This window comes from Lissotriton helveticus, chromosome 3_2 (assembly GCF_964261635.1).
Source record: "Lissotriton helveticus chromosome 3_2, aLisHel1.1, whole genome shotgun sequence".
Lineage (NCBI taxonomy): Eukaryota > Metazoa > Chordata > Amphibia > Caudata > Salamandridae > Lissotriton > Lissotriton helveticus.
The window spans coordinates 354,245,874-354,262,362 of NC_136062.1; the positions used below are offsets into that span (position 1 = coordinate 354,245,874).

Sequence of the window (16,489 nt, forward strand, 5' to 3'; positions counted from 1 at the left end):
TCCTCCTGACAATGAATTTAATTGCAGTAAGACCTCTATATTACCAGATAGTCTCATGAACCATAGAGTACATAATACACATTACCACTCACCACCAACATGCAATATTCAATTTCTACCACGCACAGCATTCTATAGTTCCCATTCCATACCTTTAGTTACCATTCCACATACTAGCTTACCACAGTTATTTTGGAAAACCTTCATCTCCAGGTAATATTTACCTCAACATAATATTTCAACAGTGGATTTGTTGTTAGCAAAAGAAATGTGCAAGTAAATTTTTACACACAAAGATAATAAAACCAATTTTGGGGTAAATGTATCCTTTGTAGTTTCATAAGGTTGGCAAAGGTTTAATAATATCTCACAAAGCTTGCAAAAGGATTTGAGAATGCTCAACAAAACAGTTTGAACATTCAAAATGACACAAGACATAGGCATATCATTAACTGCAAACAATAAAGAGTAAAGGTGATGTAAATGCTTAACATCAATTGATCATCAAGAGGGCAGTATGCCTTACCTTTAAGTCAATGCCTCTAAAACCTTGAAATATATTTTCTTTTGATGGATACTGCCTACTATGCTGAATTTCACTCCTATTGCTCACTAAAGTTTTGGACCCATAGGAAATTCTCACATCGACCTATCCCAAACATAACCTGTGAACAGTCTACATTTATTTCCTTCACTTTTAGAAATTCATCATATTTGCCCTGCTCAGCCCCATTTTTCGTTAAATGATACTGGTGGTTACTAACTCTGACTGTACCCCAGGCACTGCTAACCAGGGCCAGGGTCAGTGCTATGTGCAAAAAGGTAAATATAATGGGGTGCACTTACAATTGCCAATGACAGACCCAATAAGTTCCAAGTAGATAATAGGGCCAGATACTACAATCTAACTAAAAGTCCCTAGTACATAATAGAGCATTGAGGTTTAGAGGGCCAGCATATTTCCTGCACTTGCATGTGTGCACTGCTGAGTGCTTGCTGTCCTTTTAAAGAACGCCTGGCCTTGCAGACTGCCTTTAAAAGTATACTTGTGTGCAAACTTAACGTCAGTGGTATGGGCTCTTTAAAAGTGATATTCTACCTTATTGTTACATATTAGGCCACCCCAAGTCTTCCCTAGAATCTCCATGGATGGGTGCCATGTAACTATAAGCCGGGGCCTTATAAACGATGTGTTATATGGTGGAGAAGTGTGGCTCAATGGTTAGAGCGGCAGACCTTGATGCAGAACGCTGGCCAGGGACCAGGGTTCAATTCCCGCCTCGGCGGGATCGGGCTTAAATTCCTCTGACCGGATATTCTCGCCTCAGTGCCGAATCTAAGCATGGGCCCCACGCTGCAACTCTGGGCAATAGCTTGCTTAGTCTCCACAACGGCCCCCGATGCACAAGGGATGCCTGGTTTCACCATGGGATGCCCAGGAGTGGACACCTCACAAGGAAAAGCCAGGAGGGGTTCCCTTGTGGTAGGAGTACAAGCGCCGGGATGCCTTCGGGTTACTGTTCGCGCTATACAAATACAACACATTCACATTTACATATGCCCTGGTGAGGAAAAACTGCCAGCTTCATTTTTCCCCATTGTAGCTACTTAGCTCTATAGGCTGAAATTGCAATATTAAATATAGATATAACTATTGCTAGGAAAGGAAAAAATATATAATTTGAGGCCTTACAGAAGAGAAGCTATGGAACCTTTTCTTCTGTGAGCCAAAATCCAGCCTTCTAGTTGTTTCTGCTGATTGGTCATCCTTAACAAGCTTAGCCGGGCTGCTTTGATTAGGTGATAAATGGCCTGGCAGGAGCAGAGGTTATCTGATGGAGAGGGATCTGTAGCTGGCGAGGATGGGTCAGGCAGAGGGAGCTGGGTAAATCAAAAGGAGCTTAAAGAGAGAGCAGATCAGTGAGAAATGTCAGGCCTACCTACCCCCACAGCCTGTGCTCCAGCCAATGGCAGGCTTAGTACTGGAATTTGCAGAGGTCAGGGGGAGGAGAGCCAATGAAAAGTGGGTTAGTTTAGCTGGCTCTTACTCCTCTTGAAATAAATCATCCACGTTGTACTTTGGAAGTGCAGTGCTTTGTGGGACAAGAAGATGCCAAACTTTGAAGGAAGTGGTCTTGCTCTTGGGTAGCATCCTGCATCTCATTGGACAGAAGTGCCCCTGCTAGTCTCCGCAGAACTCTGTATAAATATGAGAGAGCTGCATAGTCTCTCATAACTGCTGACCGAAACTATAATGAAACAGAGGACTGCTCTGCTGGAATCTGTATTTACACCCAAAGTCCTGTACTATGAATGACTGTGCCTGCAGCACAATCAAGTACTATAAGCCCTGGGGACTGTGCCTTGCCTCCAAGAAGGATTATGTAGTGGACTCTGTGCAAGCTACAGGTTAACAGAGACCAGGTGCCTTCTGAGAATTGTGGTCCAGACATCCCAGAGGCCATCCAGGAGATTCCAGACCTTTGGATGGGTAAATTGGGCACTTTGAACCTACAAAGATGCCTTCTGGAAGCACCTCCTGATGTTTGGAGATCTTTGAGGGGAAAAGTTCCATAAGGTGACTGACCCGACCAAGCCGACTGCCTTTAACCATGACATTGCCCGGATTTCCAGTTTGTCCCGCTGAAATCTTCAGAGCACCAACCTTTCAGGATTTGAGTGGGGCCTTGCAGAAACTAAATCCGGTGAACCCTCTAAGAATCGGGCTTGCTGTGGAGGCTTGAGTGACGTCTCAAAAAAAAGTTCCCAAAAAGTTTCTAAGTGTGAAGGTAAAATTTTGACGAGGGCCTCCTGCTAGTGTATGCTACCAGGGCTGCAACATGGTCAGCCTCGCACTTTGACTTTGTTCAGGACAAGGGTGATCAGATGTCCCAGAGTGGTGCTATATGTGTTGTCTCTTACTTATTTGATGTATTGGTGTTCTCAAATGCTTTACAGTCCTGTCTCCTCAGATAGGCCTGACTGATCATTGTCAGCTACCAAGGGTTGAGCAAGGGGCTAATTTACTGAGACCCTTACTGGACCAAATACCATGTTAGTGAACGTACTACTAGTGGTAGGTGCATATCAACCCCTACAAATAACCCACTTTCCAACAACAACTTTCATCACTTCTGTGTCCTCCAGTCAGAAAATGTGGGTTTCAGCCAGTATGTCATCACATACTGGAATGTTAAAACAGTGATGAACAAGTGAAATATAGAGAAAGAATGGGAATGAAAGAGGAACATCTTTCAATAGGATGATTACTTTCTTCATTAGCATAGCAAGTAAATGTATACATGGCACATAGAGAGCTATTCACAAAGGTAACTTAAGTTACACATGAGTTTACACTTACACTTTTTAGCAACTTTACTATTTTGGGCAGTGCACAAATTACAAGTATAAAGTTACATAAAACTGTAAACTTACTCATCTCCACCCCCTGAAAAAGGGGGTACAGTGAAAAATATGAGTGTAATGTAGTAGTGCCTGAGAGAAGCAGTAGTAAGTCTAGCACCACATATATTTCTATGGGAAGGTGTTGCAGTACCACTGGTAGGTCATGTGTGGTGCTGGACGTATTGGAACTCTGAATAGAGTAATTTTCAACTATTTCGGGTCTCTTTTAAGCAGTTATACATTTTGAAGTGCAGTTTGCGAGTAGCAATGGACTTCTTCTTTTCTGGGTAAATGCATGGCCCTCCCTTAACCCTTCACTAACCCTCCCATAACTCCTACTTATTAATCACTAATCCCTTCCCCTTTAGTCATAAGTATTACCCATATTTACCACTAATACGTATACTTGTGTGTACAGAGACTGTCCACTCAGGTGGAGCTCTCTGCATAGAAGATAGGAGAGGTGGAGGCAGAACTTACACATATACTTTGTAAATATCAGTTTGTAGTATGTTTATAGTACTGTTGCAGTGCTACAAAACATACTACCAAATACTGTTTGTGAATAGGTCCCATATATTGTTACAGGTGCCCAACATGAATCTGAGATGTCTGACATCTGCTACATCACATAATTTTAATTTGTTTCCCCTAAATTCTGCTTGAGTTGCAATATTTCACTCACTGTGCGTTATACTGTGGGAAATTGACACCTATATCAACTTTTTTTCTGTAATCGTCATCATGCCAAGGGTCAAATGGAGAGAATCCGTATACTTTCTTACCCTATTCCATTACCTACTAGTATTTTTTAGTAATTGGAGAAAATTGGTGAGTTGAATCTTCATGAGTTTTTCTTCTTATTTGAATATTGTGAATAGAAAGATGAGCCTACCGTAGCATCCAGAAGTTTCTCCCATTTGGGTGTGATGAAGTACCACATTCCATCACCCGCACCCGGTAAGGTCACTCCTCTGATGAGCAAGATGATAAGAACCACGTATGGGAACGTTGCTGTGAAGTACACAACCTACAAAGTGCAAGACAACAAAGCTGATTTTTTGCAACAAAACGGGTAATACTGAGAGGAAAAAGAAAAGAACGCACTGACAGCACAGAGACCAAAGTTGAGAAATGGACACTTCTTACAGTACCAGACCCCAGACCAGTGGATGCTTCATTGTGGGAAGGTGGAAGGCTGCACATATATTTTACAACACACCATCCAGCTAGGACACCTCAAAGTACCACACAATTATCAGTACTTCTGGTGCCCTGGGCTGGTATGATGTAAAGGGGAGATTTAGCAAAAGAGGAGAGGAATTTGATTTAGTCAAAATATGTAAATTGTGACAGGGGCTCCAAGTGTGACTCAACTAAGAGGCCCAAGGCACATAAAATAATATGAAATGCAAGGATAATCTGACTCAGTGGATGACAATAATATTCTGTGGTGCTTCTAATTGGCTCAATACATGGCTTTATGTAAGGGGGTTCTCTACAGCCTTCTCTTATCTCAAGGTGTATCAAAAACCAGGGACAATGATAAGGTAATGCATCCAAGGAGAGGGGAAAGGAAGTGTCCAGCTGCAAAAGAAAAGTTGCACCAGATGACTGCAACAGCACTGGAAAGTCGACACACAGCGCAATGACAATCACGGTAATCCACAACAGCTATGTGCAGGACAGCACAATCATGACACAAAGAACAAATTTCACTGCACACAGACACATGGAAAGAAAAAACACCCATTGAAGTGTTTGTCTAAGTGTATAGATGTGTGCCTCCTCACATATTGTGTAATGATAAAAGATATTCTGTGAATGTAATATCCCAAGTAAGTACTATCTCCCTACTTGCCTACTCACGTTTACAACTTTGAAGAGTGGAGGAGCTAATATTTTCATAAAAAATGATTACATTGATTAAAAATTGATTCATATTGAGGAAAGTAACTCATCCAGCTATATTCTCTCAGAGATTACTTTCAACTATATACTATGAGTTCTGAGAATGTGTCAGACCTTTACAATGCCCCATCTATTTGGAAATCCAGAACTCACTTTAATTATCTGATCACATATCATTGGTTTTAAATATACGAACTCCTCCAGCTACCTTAACTTGCTAGTCTTCGCTGAGGTACTGGTTAGATGAGCAAAGACTTGGCAGCATTGCTTTCTCCAGCGAGGGACTGGCTAACTAGTCTAACAAGTGAGGACAAACTGGACTGCAAAGTACATATGCAAGTGCTTTAGCCATAGTGTATCTAAGGATTCTGTGCACTTGGTGGAGGTGTCATGTAAAAGAGTGCAAGTGATATGTTGAGTTGTGCTCTCTCTGTGACACAATGGCTAGTGCTGAATATTGGGAATATGTGTATTCAGCCCTCCCTGCCAGACTAACCAGGATCTGTAGAATACCTTCCCAGTAACTAACATGCCTTCAATCCAAAGCAGCCAGAGTGAACCTGCAAAATGTGGAAAGTAAATCTTTTCAAAACAGAAAATACTGCAGAAGTCTCACAATCGCTATTGGGTGTCAAGGCGCGGGGGCTTTTGCTGTGGAGCTGTTAGCATTGAACATAATGACTGTGTAATTACAAGGCACATCTGCATTTATACCAACACATGAATTCATCAGGATTCAGTTTACATCATTCAATATCAAATGAATTAATAATAACGGGGCACTTATTTTTTAATGTGTTTCCAGACCATGAATCCTGTAATCATCTCTTTATTACTGTCATCTTGCAAGTAATGTTGTCAAACCATCATATTAGAAATTGATGCCTCGTCCAAAAGACACTACACATCAAGTGGAGAAAAGGACAATAGCTCCTTTATTAGAATTTAAAGGGGGACATTATCAAATCAGGAATACGTGTCAGCTGCATACTCAGAAATAGGTGAGTGCATTTTGAGGGCGGCATTAAAGGGCCAGTGCTTTAGTATTGCAGCAACATACGAGTCTTCAATTTAGATACTTAAGTGGACAAGTACAGCTTGGGGGATCAGGTGCCCAATGCATGAATCAGCCTGGCTCCTGTCCAGCCAAATTTAAGGTTCCCCCATCTCATTTAGAAGTGCTGGAAGTGTTAACAGTAGCATTCTCTCCACATCAACAACAAAAGTGCTCCCTCCACATTGGTGGTGGTAATTTTGTTAAAACAATATCTCTATTGCTATTGAAGGGGGACACAGCCTATACAACATGGTGGTTTTTACAACGTTGTGCCTTTACCACTCATTTTCTAGCACCCATGATTTTACCATGTGTATGACCTTACAAAGCATGCTTTTACCACGCATTTAAGGTAAGTTGGCCTCCCCCCACAAATACATTGTATTTATATAAATAAACCATGTGTGGTAATGGCACACGTTGTAAAAGCACATGCATTGTACAAAATGTGTGATTAAGGCATGTGATGCATTTCCCTGCATTGTTTCGTCATACAACCAATGAAGGGATCTCCAAATACATCATTCCTTCCTTGGACAGGATGTAGGCGGTGTGGGCAGCCTACTGGCCTCTAAATAAGCGCAATAATATTGACTATCTATATTATTACCTGGTCTTTGCAACATCAAATTAATCTGTAAACTGCAGACAGGGTCAGTTTTGCAGCTTGGATATTAGCATTGTTTAGCCCATGAAGGTTATGGTCATCTTTTATGACCCAGTTCCAAGTAATATACAAATGGTACAAACATGTGTGCTTTACTAACAACATAGGCTGGCTCTCTTTGAAGGCTAATAGCAAACTCAAACATGCCTGCAATTCTGTTTCTCAATAGAATGCTTATTTGATGTTTATCTTGGCGTCCTTTTCTTTTCTTGCTACTGTACTCCTCCTTTTTGCATCACATGAGGAAAATGTTACTCACCGGTAGTAAATCTGATATATCAGGCAAAGTAGTCAGCCAACTTGTGGACACAAGGTAAAAGTGTGAGACAAGAGGATACATATCACAGGCCGGACATAAACCAATGGCAACCATGGAAAAAAACTCAAAATCAACCCCTGCTTTTTTCCTAACTTTCTTATGAATTTCTTTATTTTTCGCTCTATTTTTGCCTGCTGCTATAAACCCCAGGGAGCTGAAGAAAGAGACACGGATGTTCATCATCAAAAAACAGTCTCCAAAGGTCTCCAAACCTCCCCACCCCTGGGAAAGGTCTGATTGGAGCAGGGTAAAGACTGGTTTGCATATGGCTGGGTCCAAACTTGGGTAGCATAGTGAGCAATAAAAAACAATGAATTTAACCCAGATCTATGACTGGGGGTGAATGTTTGACAATATTCAGTATTCTGCCCATCATCTTTGTGTTGCTATAGTTGCCTTTAGTGGGAAACCGTGTTTACAACGTTGCCATTACATCGCTGTGCTTTACAAAGCGGTCGTTTAACAACAGCGTTGTAGGTACGCAATACCTCTACATCACAAGTCATTAGTTTGACTTGCTGAAGGGGGCGCTCTAAACTAAGGAATAGTATAATTTGCTATTCCAACACCTTCCCTACTGTTGCACATGCTGGAGTTGGGATAGTAAATTATATTATTCCTAAATCCAGAGCTCCCCCTACAGCAAGTAGATCTAATGACTTGCGATGTAAAGGTATTGCGGTATAATTACGCAGTCGTTGTAACGAACGCATTGTAATGGAACGTGATGTAATATCATCCCTAGTTGTTAGGCCTGGCATTTCTTGACCTGGTTACCCCTGACTTTTTGCCTCTACCTCCACTATTTTTGACTAACTTAGATGCTTTGGGCACTTTGCCACTGCTGATCAGTGTCAGAGTGTAAGTGCTCCCTGTTTAAAGAGTAATGATAATTGGTTGTCTATGATTGGTATGTTTGCCTTCCTAGTAAAGTCCCTAGTAAAGTGCACTATGTTTGCCAGGGCTGGTAATGCAAGTGCTACTAGTGGGCCTGCAGCACTAATTGTGCCACCCACACAAGTAGCCTTAAAGAGGGAACTCAGGCCTGCCTTTGCAGTGCCTGCGCGCTGTTTGCTAAACTGGCATGTTGTTGTCACAAGTGCACCCACTTGCCAGACCTTACCCTTCCCTTTCTATGTTAATCAGCCAGCCCTATGGTAGGTCCTGGATACCCCCTCAGCAGGGTGTAGTGCATGGGAAATGTAGGACATGTACTAAGGTGTGTACCATGTCCTCACAGTGAAATAATCTCCATTTCGTTTTTCACTGTTGAAAGGCCGTCTTGCCCATAGGATGGAATGGGGAGGCTGTGTAATAAGTTTTCCAGCCTATCTTCCCAAAGGCTTAAGATGGAAAGGGAAAGTTTAGTGTGCCTAAACTCACCATGTAATAACACATCTTTTTATTAAGGTGGTTTTTGCATTATGTGTTTAGGAGCCACTCGTTTAGAAGTGGCTGGGTTTTTGTGCTCTAACATTTCTATGTGTCTCTGCCTGGTTGTTGTTTAACTGTCTCGATTTGGAAGTGATAGGATCTGGGGAATGTCTTGACCCAGGGGAGGAGGTGAGAGAGCAACAGGCTGACCTGCATCTGGAATGTAGGGGGAGGAGTAGCCCTTAGAGGTGAAGAGGCCTGGGTTGCTGCCATAAAACAATTGTACCATTTCCTGCTGAGTGATTGAGAATCCAGACCCTCACTAATCAAAGGAAGATGGTGTCACTGGCAGGAGGCACCCAGAACTGGTTTGAACAGGGGTCAGTGCCCCCCTTAACACAAAGACTTCAAAGCCATTTAGTGGTACAACTATAAGAGCTGAAGCCCCTGAACTTTGGAGAATGGCTTGATCAAGATTGAACAAGACTGGAGCTACTTCGTGGTCAAGAGGAACCTTTACCAAGGAAGAAACAACTGAAGAGACTGAAGGAAAGGACTGACCCTTGCTGTGTGTTCTGGGGCTGGCCTGCAGTTTTCTGTTTTAACCAAGGAAAGGCTAAAGGGACTTGGCTGTGTGCTGTGTCCCCCTGCTTGAAAGGACTTTCCTGTTCTGTGTGCTGAAGTAACTTATTCCCAAGGGCCCGAGGTGAACTGGCTCCCTGTTGTAGAAACTCAGGAACACAAAAGTTTCCAGGAGAGTCTCAGTGACTCTGTGTGTGTGTGCTATTTGCAGCCTCAGACCCTCGTAAGGAGAGCCCTGTAATCGTGGGCACCTGGAGTCCAAGTGAATCTCAGCGACGCTGTGTGTGTGTGCTTTTTGCAGCCTGAGCCCTTCATGAGGCTCGTCCTGTGATCGTGTGCAACGGAGTCCAAGCGAGTCTCAGCGGCGTTGTATGTGTATGCTTTGTGCAGCCTGAGACCTTCATGAGGATTGCTTTGTTAATGTGCACACCCGGAATCCAAGTGAGTCTCAGCGACGTTGTGTGCGTGTGCTTTGTGCAGCCTAGGGCCTTAGTGAGGATTGCCTTGTTATCATGCACATGGAGTTAAAGTGAGTCTCAGCGACGCTGTGTGCGTGTGCTTCGTGCAGTCTGAGATCTACATGAGGAGTGCCTGGTGATCGTGCACCCGAAGTTAAAGTGAGTCTCAGTGACGCTGTGTGCGTGTGCCCGGTGGCAGCCTGAGATCTTCGAGCTGCCGGCCTGAGCCCACCGTTGCCAATTCACCAAGATTGCATTGGAGGTCCAAGTCGCTGGAAGAGGAGAGGAGAGTGAGTTTGCACCCCCCGAGTAAAGGATGTCGAATCCTGTAGTGGGGTGCGGGCTCGGAGAGAGACACTCTCGGCCTCTCTCTCATTTCAGCAGTGCGAGCTTCTGCTTCGGCTCGTATCGTGGCCCATACTTGCCAAGGGAGAGGCAGTACTGGGGCAAGAGCGCGGAGCTACACTTTTTGTTACACCATACCCATGTTGGGGGTAACTGTTGACTGTGACTGACTGAAAGTGAGCACGAGTGGCGGAGAGACTGCCTAATGCACCGTGATCGGTGCTGGAGTGTATTACGCATTACCTTATTTCTGCATAACGGCGTACCTGATTGTCGTATTACACATTGCATTATGCGTGACGAACTACTTGATTAGTCTATTACCATTGCACTATTCCTGCATAACGAACGACCTGGTTAGTGTATCACGCATGGCATTATTTCTGCATAACTAACTACCTGATTGTCGTATGACTCATTGCATTGTTTCTGCATCACGAACTACCTGATTAGCGTATTACGCATTGCTTTATTCCTGCATAACGAACTACAAGATTAGTGTATTACGCATTGCATCATATCTCCATAACGACCTAACTGGTTGTTGCGTTACGTATTGCATTCTTTTTACTTTGTAAAGTGCCTGATTGTTCTGTTATGCATTGCCATTGCAAAGTGCCTGTTACTACCATTACGAACTACATAACATTGTATTAGGACTACAGTGGAACGTTTAGAAGTGCTCATTAATATCACCAGAAGTAACAAGGGCTGACTGGCCTAACAACCGGCCAGGAGGAATATTACAAATACGCATATATTGGATTTATATTGTGTGGTCTTATCATATATATTTTATATAACATGTATACTCGTTTTTATAAAACTCATGTGGAGTCCATTTGTGGTGACATTATTGGGTTGGTGTGAGCATAGTTGCAAATACTTTACGCATTTGCCTTGAAAATAAGCCTGGCTGCTCATGCCAAGCTACCAAGGGGGTGAGCGGGGGGGCTATCTCAGAAGGTATCATTCCTTTCCCTGATGTGGAATCACGGGTCCCTATTTGGCCTAAGGTACCTACCTCAGCCAACCAGGGATCCTGGGTCTAACACTAGTAACATGCTATATTCCCTAAGTGCGTAGGATATGCCCAGACGTGGGTCCCGTGCTCACTATGCCACTAGATTCAAGCTAGCCTGGCAGTTGTGGGGTGATACCCCAAAATTGACCGCAGGTTGCTTGTTTTCTGGTCCAGCGAGGACGTGGGCTGGCAGTTCGGGCTGGACTGTACCCATGGGGAGCAGGGTCAAGACTGATTTGCATATGTCTAAGTCCAAACTGGGGTGGCACGGTGAGCAACCAAGCAATGTATTTAACCCAGATTTGTGACTGGAGGTGAATATATGACAAGGTTCAGTATTCCGACCATCATCAATTTGTGTTGCTAATGAAGGGATTATTGGAAAGTGGTACTCTCAAACGGTCCTATCTTTGCACCATATACAACCTCTGGAAGTCTATTTCTGTTTCAGATATGAAATGCAACTTGAAAGAAGTATTGTGGTTATTGCTCGGTCAGCAGTGATGGGTGGGTCATGCAAGGAAGATTTTGAAACATTGTGATATTATTGTTGGGTATTTTTTCCTACACATCACAGCATGTTATCAAAAGCCAAGCCAGGTATAGTACCGGGGTACCATTTACTACATTTTAGGAGGATGTAGACCTAGAGCCACATACTCCATGGTATGCTGAAAGGTGATTCCGTCTGTTGGACCTGTCCCTTTCTGCAGGCCAATCTCCAAACCTTCTGCCTCTACTCTCCTGTTTTCTGAACCAGTTTTTGTTGGCTTTTAGAACTCTGTGCACTTTACCACTGCTAACCAGTGCTAACATGCTTGTGTTCTCTTCTTAAAAATGGGTAAATTTGGCTTATACTCAATTAGCATATTTAATTTACTTGTAAGTCCCCAGCAAAGTGGCACCGCCTGTGTGCAGGGACTGAAAATTAAATGCTACCAGTAAGCCTGCAAAAGACACACAGATAATGGACGAAATGCAGAGTGAATCAAACATTCTCCCCCAGTCAATAGATGTGGGTTAAATCCATCATTCTTTTGCTAACCATGGCACTCCAGTTTAGACCCAACCATATGCAAACCAGTCTTGATCCTGTGCCTCATGGGAACAATCTAGACCGAACTGCCAATCCAGGTCCTTCCTAGACCAGAAACAAGCATCCTGGGACCAGTTTCAGAGCATCACCCCATATCAGCCAGGCTAGCTTGAATCCAGTGGCGCAGGGAGCCTGCAGCACTGATTGTGCCACCCACTTACATAGCCCTGTAAAAATGTCTCAGATCTGCCATGTCGACCTAGAAAAAGAAACCTTTAGCCAAGCCCAAACATTCCTTTTAAATGCATATATATACGTCACCTATTATGTAGGCCTGGACAGCCCATGGGGCAATGTGTAGTGTATTTTAAAAGCTAGACATGCACATTTTAGTTTTACATGTTTGTGCAGTGTAAAACTCATACATTCATTTTCCACTACTGCAAGGCCTACCACTCCCATAGGATAACATTGGAGTTACCACATTACATTTAATAATCTGTAACTTCCAAATGGGAACCGGTCAACAATTCATGTTTGGTGTCTTTGGAATAGTAATGAAAAATCCTCTCTTATGGTAATGTCTGATTTTAAATTACAAATTTGAAAATGCCACTTTTAGAAAGCTGGCCTTTTTCCTGTAGTGTCTGCAGACTGTCTCTGGGTCACTTGCCTAAGTATTGCTGACAGTTGGGATGTGTGTATTCCTGCTAGACAACCACACTCAATAGAGAGCTCAGGAGTGCCTGGATGGGCAATCGCTGGCTGGATGGGAGGGCGGAGTTGGGTAGAGCCCTATTTACACTTGAAGAGGTTGTGTCCTGTCTCCACACAAAGGTCTGCATAATCCCTGTAATTAATTTAGAGCCAGTTCAGGAGAGGCAGGAATCTGCACACTTCAATGGGAAACCCCTAGAAGCTTCTCCCACTTCAAAGGAGTCACCTGGGCTGAATATTGGATCTCAGATGCCAACTCTTCGGTATTTTTCTGAACCAGCGGAACTTCTGCCAAGAAGAAGGACTGTTGAACTGCTGAAAGGACTCCCACTCTGCTGGACTGCTGCCCTGCTGGACTACTGCCTTGGTAGACTTCTGATTTGCTGGAGGGCTGCCATGCTGCCTGCTGCACTCCTACCTGTATCAGAGAGATTGCACCTGAACCCAGGACTACCAGAATAACTCCAAGGGATAGTCTGCTGGCCTCCTGTTCAGAGCCACAGGGACATATTAGGCTCACAGCCACATGACCCAGCACTCAGATCCATCTGGAGCATGCCCCTGATTCCCAAGTAGTTACCCTCAGGTCCTGAACCCTTGGTGTGGCTCATAGCAGTTGAATTGAAGTTTTTGAGCTCCTCACAGCCGTGAATGAGCCTATTGGCATCAAAACCTTATCGCTAACTCAGCCAGTCAATGCAAACTTTTGTCAACCAGGTATTTTGCGCCCCTTCATCGACTGCATACGGAGAGCGCCGCCACTAAGCTCCCGCAAGCTGGATTGCGACAACAACAGGATCTTCAGCTACAGCCATTATCTTCTGTGGCACCAGGCCTGCTCTGTGCACTACAACGAAGAACGCCAGTAATGATTCCCTGCTCCTCCGAGCTGCCTCCACCATAAGCAGGACTTTTTGTGCTAGGCTGAGACAAACCTGGTCCCTTTATCCAACTGGTGCTCCATCTTGGTCAGCCTGAATGTGTGACTTTCTCTCGGTTTGGCGCATTTTCACTTCAATCTATGAAATTACTGACCTACAGTTCTACAGATTGGATTTTTTGTCATTTTGGTATCAATTTTTTTGAAATTCTGCTCTATTTTTCCAAGATAGTGTTGGATTATTCTTGTGTGGTATTTTTCACTTCATTACAGTTTGAAGTGTTGTATAAATACTTTACACATTGCCTCTAAGTTAAGCCTGACTGCTCTGTGTCAAGCTGGCAGAGGGTTAAGGATAGGTTAATTTGTTGTTTGCTTGTGCATCACCCTGAGAAGGATTGTGGTTGCTGCTTGAGAAGGGTTTCACCCCTCCCCCCAAACCAATAACCCAATATCTTACAGCGTCATAGTGATGTTGTGGGGTCTGGCAACAAAGAAGCTACTGTCAGTGGTCCCTGCGAAGAATCTATTAATCAAATATGATTGTTTTGACTTGTAAACATGGTGACATGAGTTACCTGGGGATACAGGATGAGGTTCATATGGGAAGGGCACCATGAGCAACATGTCGTTAGGTGCTGGCCAGATATATCACATCTTGCATCAGACAAATAGGTAGGTTGCAAATAACTTTCAACGAAAATTGAACATTCCCTGGATACATTAGGCTTGCTTCAAGGGAATATTTTGAAAATACATTTGGAGTAGGGGAATTGACTGCCACACATATTAGAGAAAAGGGGAAATATTTCGAGACTTATATATTTATTTTCTGTTGGAGTAAGCATCATTCGTCAAAGACTGCAGAATCATGTATTTTATACCTAAGGATAGAAAAAGAGTAATGATAATGGAAGCCCTAAAAGTCACAGCAGTTGGGTTCTGCAGTAAATAAGACACAAATTAGCAGTATTAATGAACCCTGTTGTTTAGTCTATGTGAAACCTCAAAGCAAGCCTCACATCCAGGCTGTGCACTGGTTTAGTTTTCTGACCTGTAGACATGTGCATGAGGTACTAGAATGAATGCAGGCAGAGAGGCCTCCTTAGAATATGAAATCTGAAATAACCTCTGAAGGAATGGTAAATAGAATACAGAATTGTCATTTTAGCTCATGTGAAAAGGAGTCTATGGGTTCAAATAATACAAACGTTCGTGCTCACTTTTTTAGGGATACCATAAAATGACTGGTAGCAAAGTCATCTTCAAAGTAAGTATCATCTATAGACAGACTTTGAAGCCCACCCTACACAAATCCTTTAAAGCCTAAAACAATGGTGACAAAGACCCCGAAACATGAGTAGAACAGGAGAAATGGGGTACACACTAAATCTCATGAGTCAGCAGAAGGAAAGGTACTGAAGAAAGGGCATTTAAGTAGTTTAACCCCCACATGCATCAACCTATTTAGGAAGTGCAAACTGTGCGAATCGGTAAATTCGGCTGTTTGCACTTCCTAAATACGTTTTTGGGATGCATGAAACAGAGTGTCAAAATTCGCTATTTTTTGCATTTCTAAAAAATGCGAATGCAATTAAGGAATCGCATTTGTGCGATTCCTTAAATGCAATGCATCATTTTTTTTTTAATTGCGAATTTTGAAATAGGAAGTGGAAATTAACACGAGGTTGACCCTCGTGTTAATTTGCGAAAAAATTTAAAAAAGCAAAAAAATGCATTTTTTTAAACTTGCATGTTACAGACACACATGTCCTTAGGACATATGTGTGTGAAACTTGCACTTTAAAATACATTTCAGGGTTCAGGGGGGGTCCTTTGCACCCTTGCAATGCATCAACAAATTGCGAGTGCAAAAATGCAAAACGGCATCGATTCCTATGGGCCTCTAGGCCCATAGGAATCAATGTAATGCCATTCCTTAATTGCGATTCGCAATTAAGGAATCGCAATTTCCGAAAATTAAGAAATCCTAAAAACTTTTAGGATTTCTTGATGCATAGGATTTTGCATTTCCTAAATAGCGATTCCTTAATTTTCGCTATTTAGGAAATGCAAAATCCTAGATTGATGCATGTGGCCGCATGTCTCTGGATGTACACTTTCTTGTACACACTTCTCCGAGGTGACCGTAGCAACATGAGTCTGGTCCACAGTTTAAGACTTTGTCTTGTAAGTCACACCTCATTGCTATCTCAGCAATTCATTTTAAAAATGTTGAGTGCCATAAAACTTACCTGAGACGACGCCGCAGTTTGACCGGTACCCCTGTCCACGCCGCCACCGCCAAGAGTCATCTTTCCACCATTTGGGACGCGCCGCCGCTCCGGGACTACGAATCCCGGCAGCCTACGCGGCGGCGCGCGCAGTGACACCGCGAGGGCGCCAGAGGAGGACGATAAAAGCGGCCAGGACCGGCGGAGCATTGGGAACGCCATAAAACTTACCTGAGACGACGCCGCAGCTTGACCGGTACCCCTGTCCACGCCGCCACCGCCAAGAGTCATCTTTCCACCATTTGGGACGCGCCGCCGCTCCGGGACTACGAATCCCGGCAGCCTACGCGGCGGCGCGCGCAGTGACACCGCGAGGGCGCCAGAGGAGGACGATAAAAGCGGCCAGGACCAGCTACGCGGGACGCGAGCGGGACGCCCGGGGCTAAGCCCGGGCAAAGGGCGGGCCCTCTTAGGCCCTCA

At 43.7% G+C, this 16,489-nt stretch overlaps 1 protein-coding gene across 1 annotated transcript in view; it reads right to left on the minus strand.

Annotated features, from left to right (window-relative positions):
* SLC6A5 (solute carrier family 6 member 5) overlaps positions 1–16,489 on the minus strand; it is a 289,164-nt gene that overhangs the window by 148,540 nt on the left and 124,135 nt on the right. Inside the window, exon 7 of the mRNA XM_078684550.1 lies at positions 4,301–4,435. Coding sequence (XP_078540676.1) covers positions 4,301–4,435 — 135 coding nt within the window. The remainder of the gene's footprint in view (positions 1–4,300; positions 4,436–16,489) is intronic.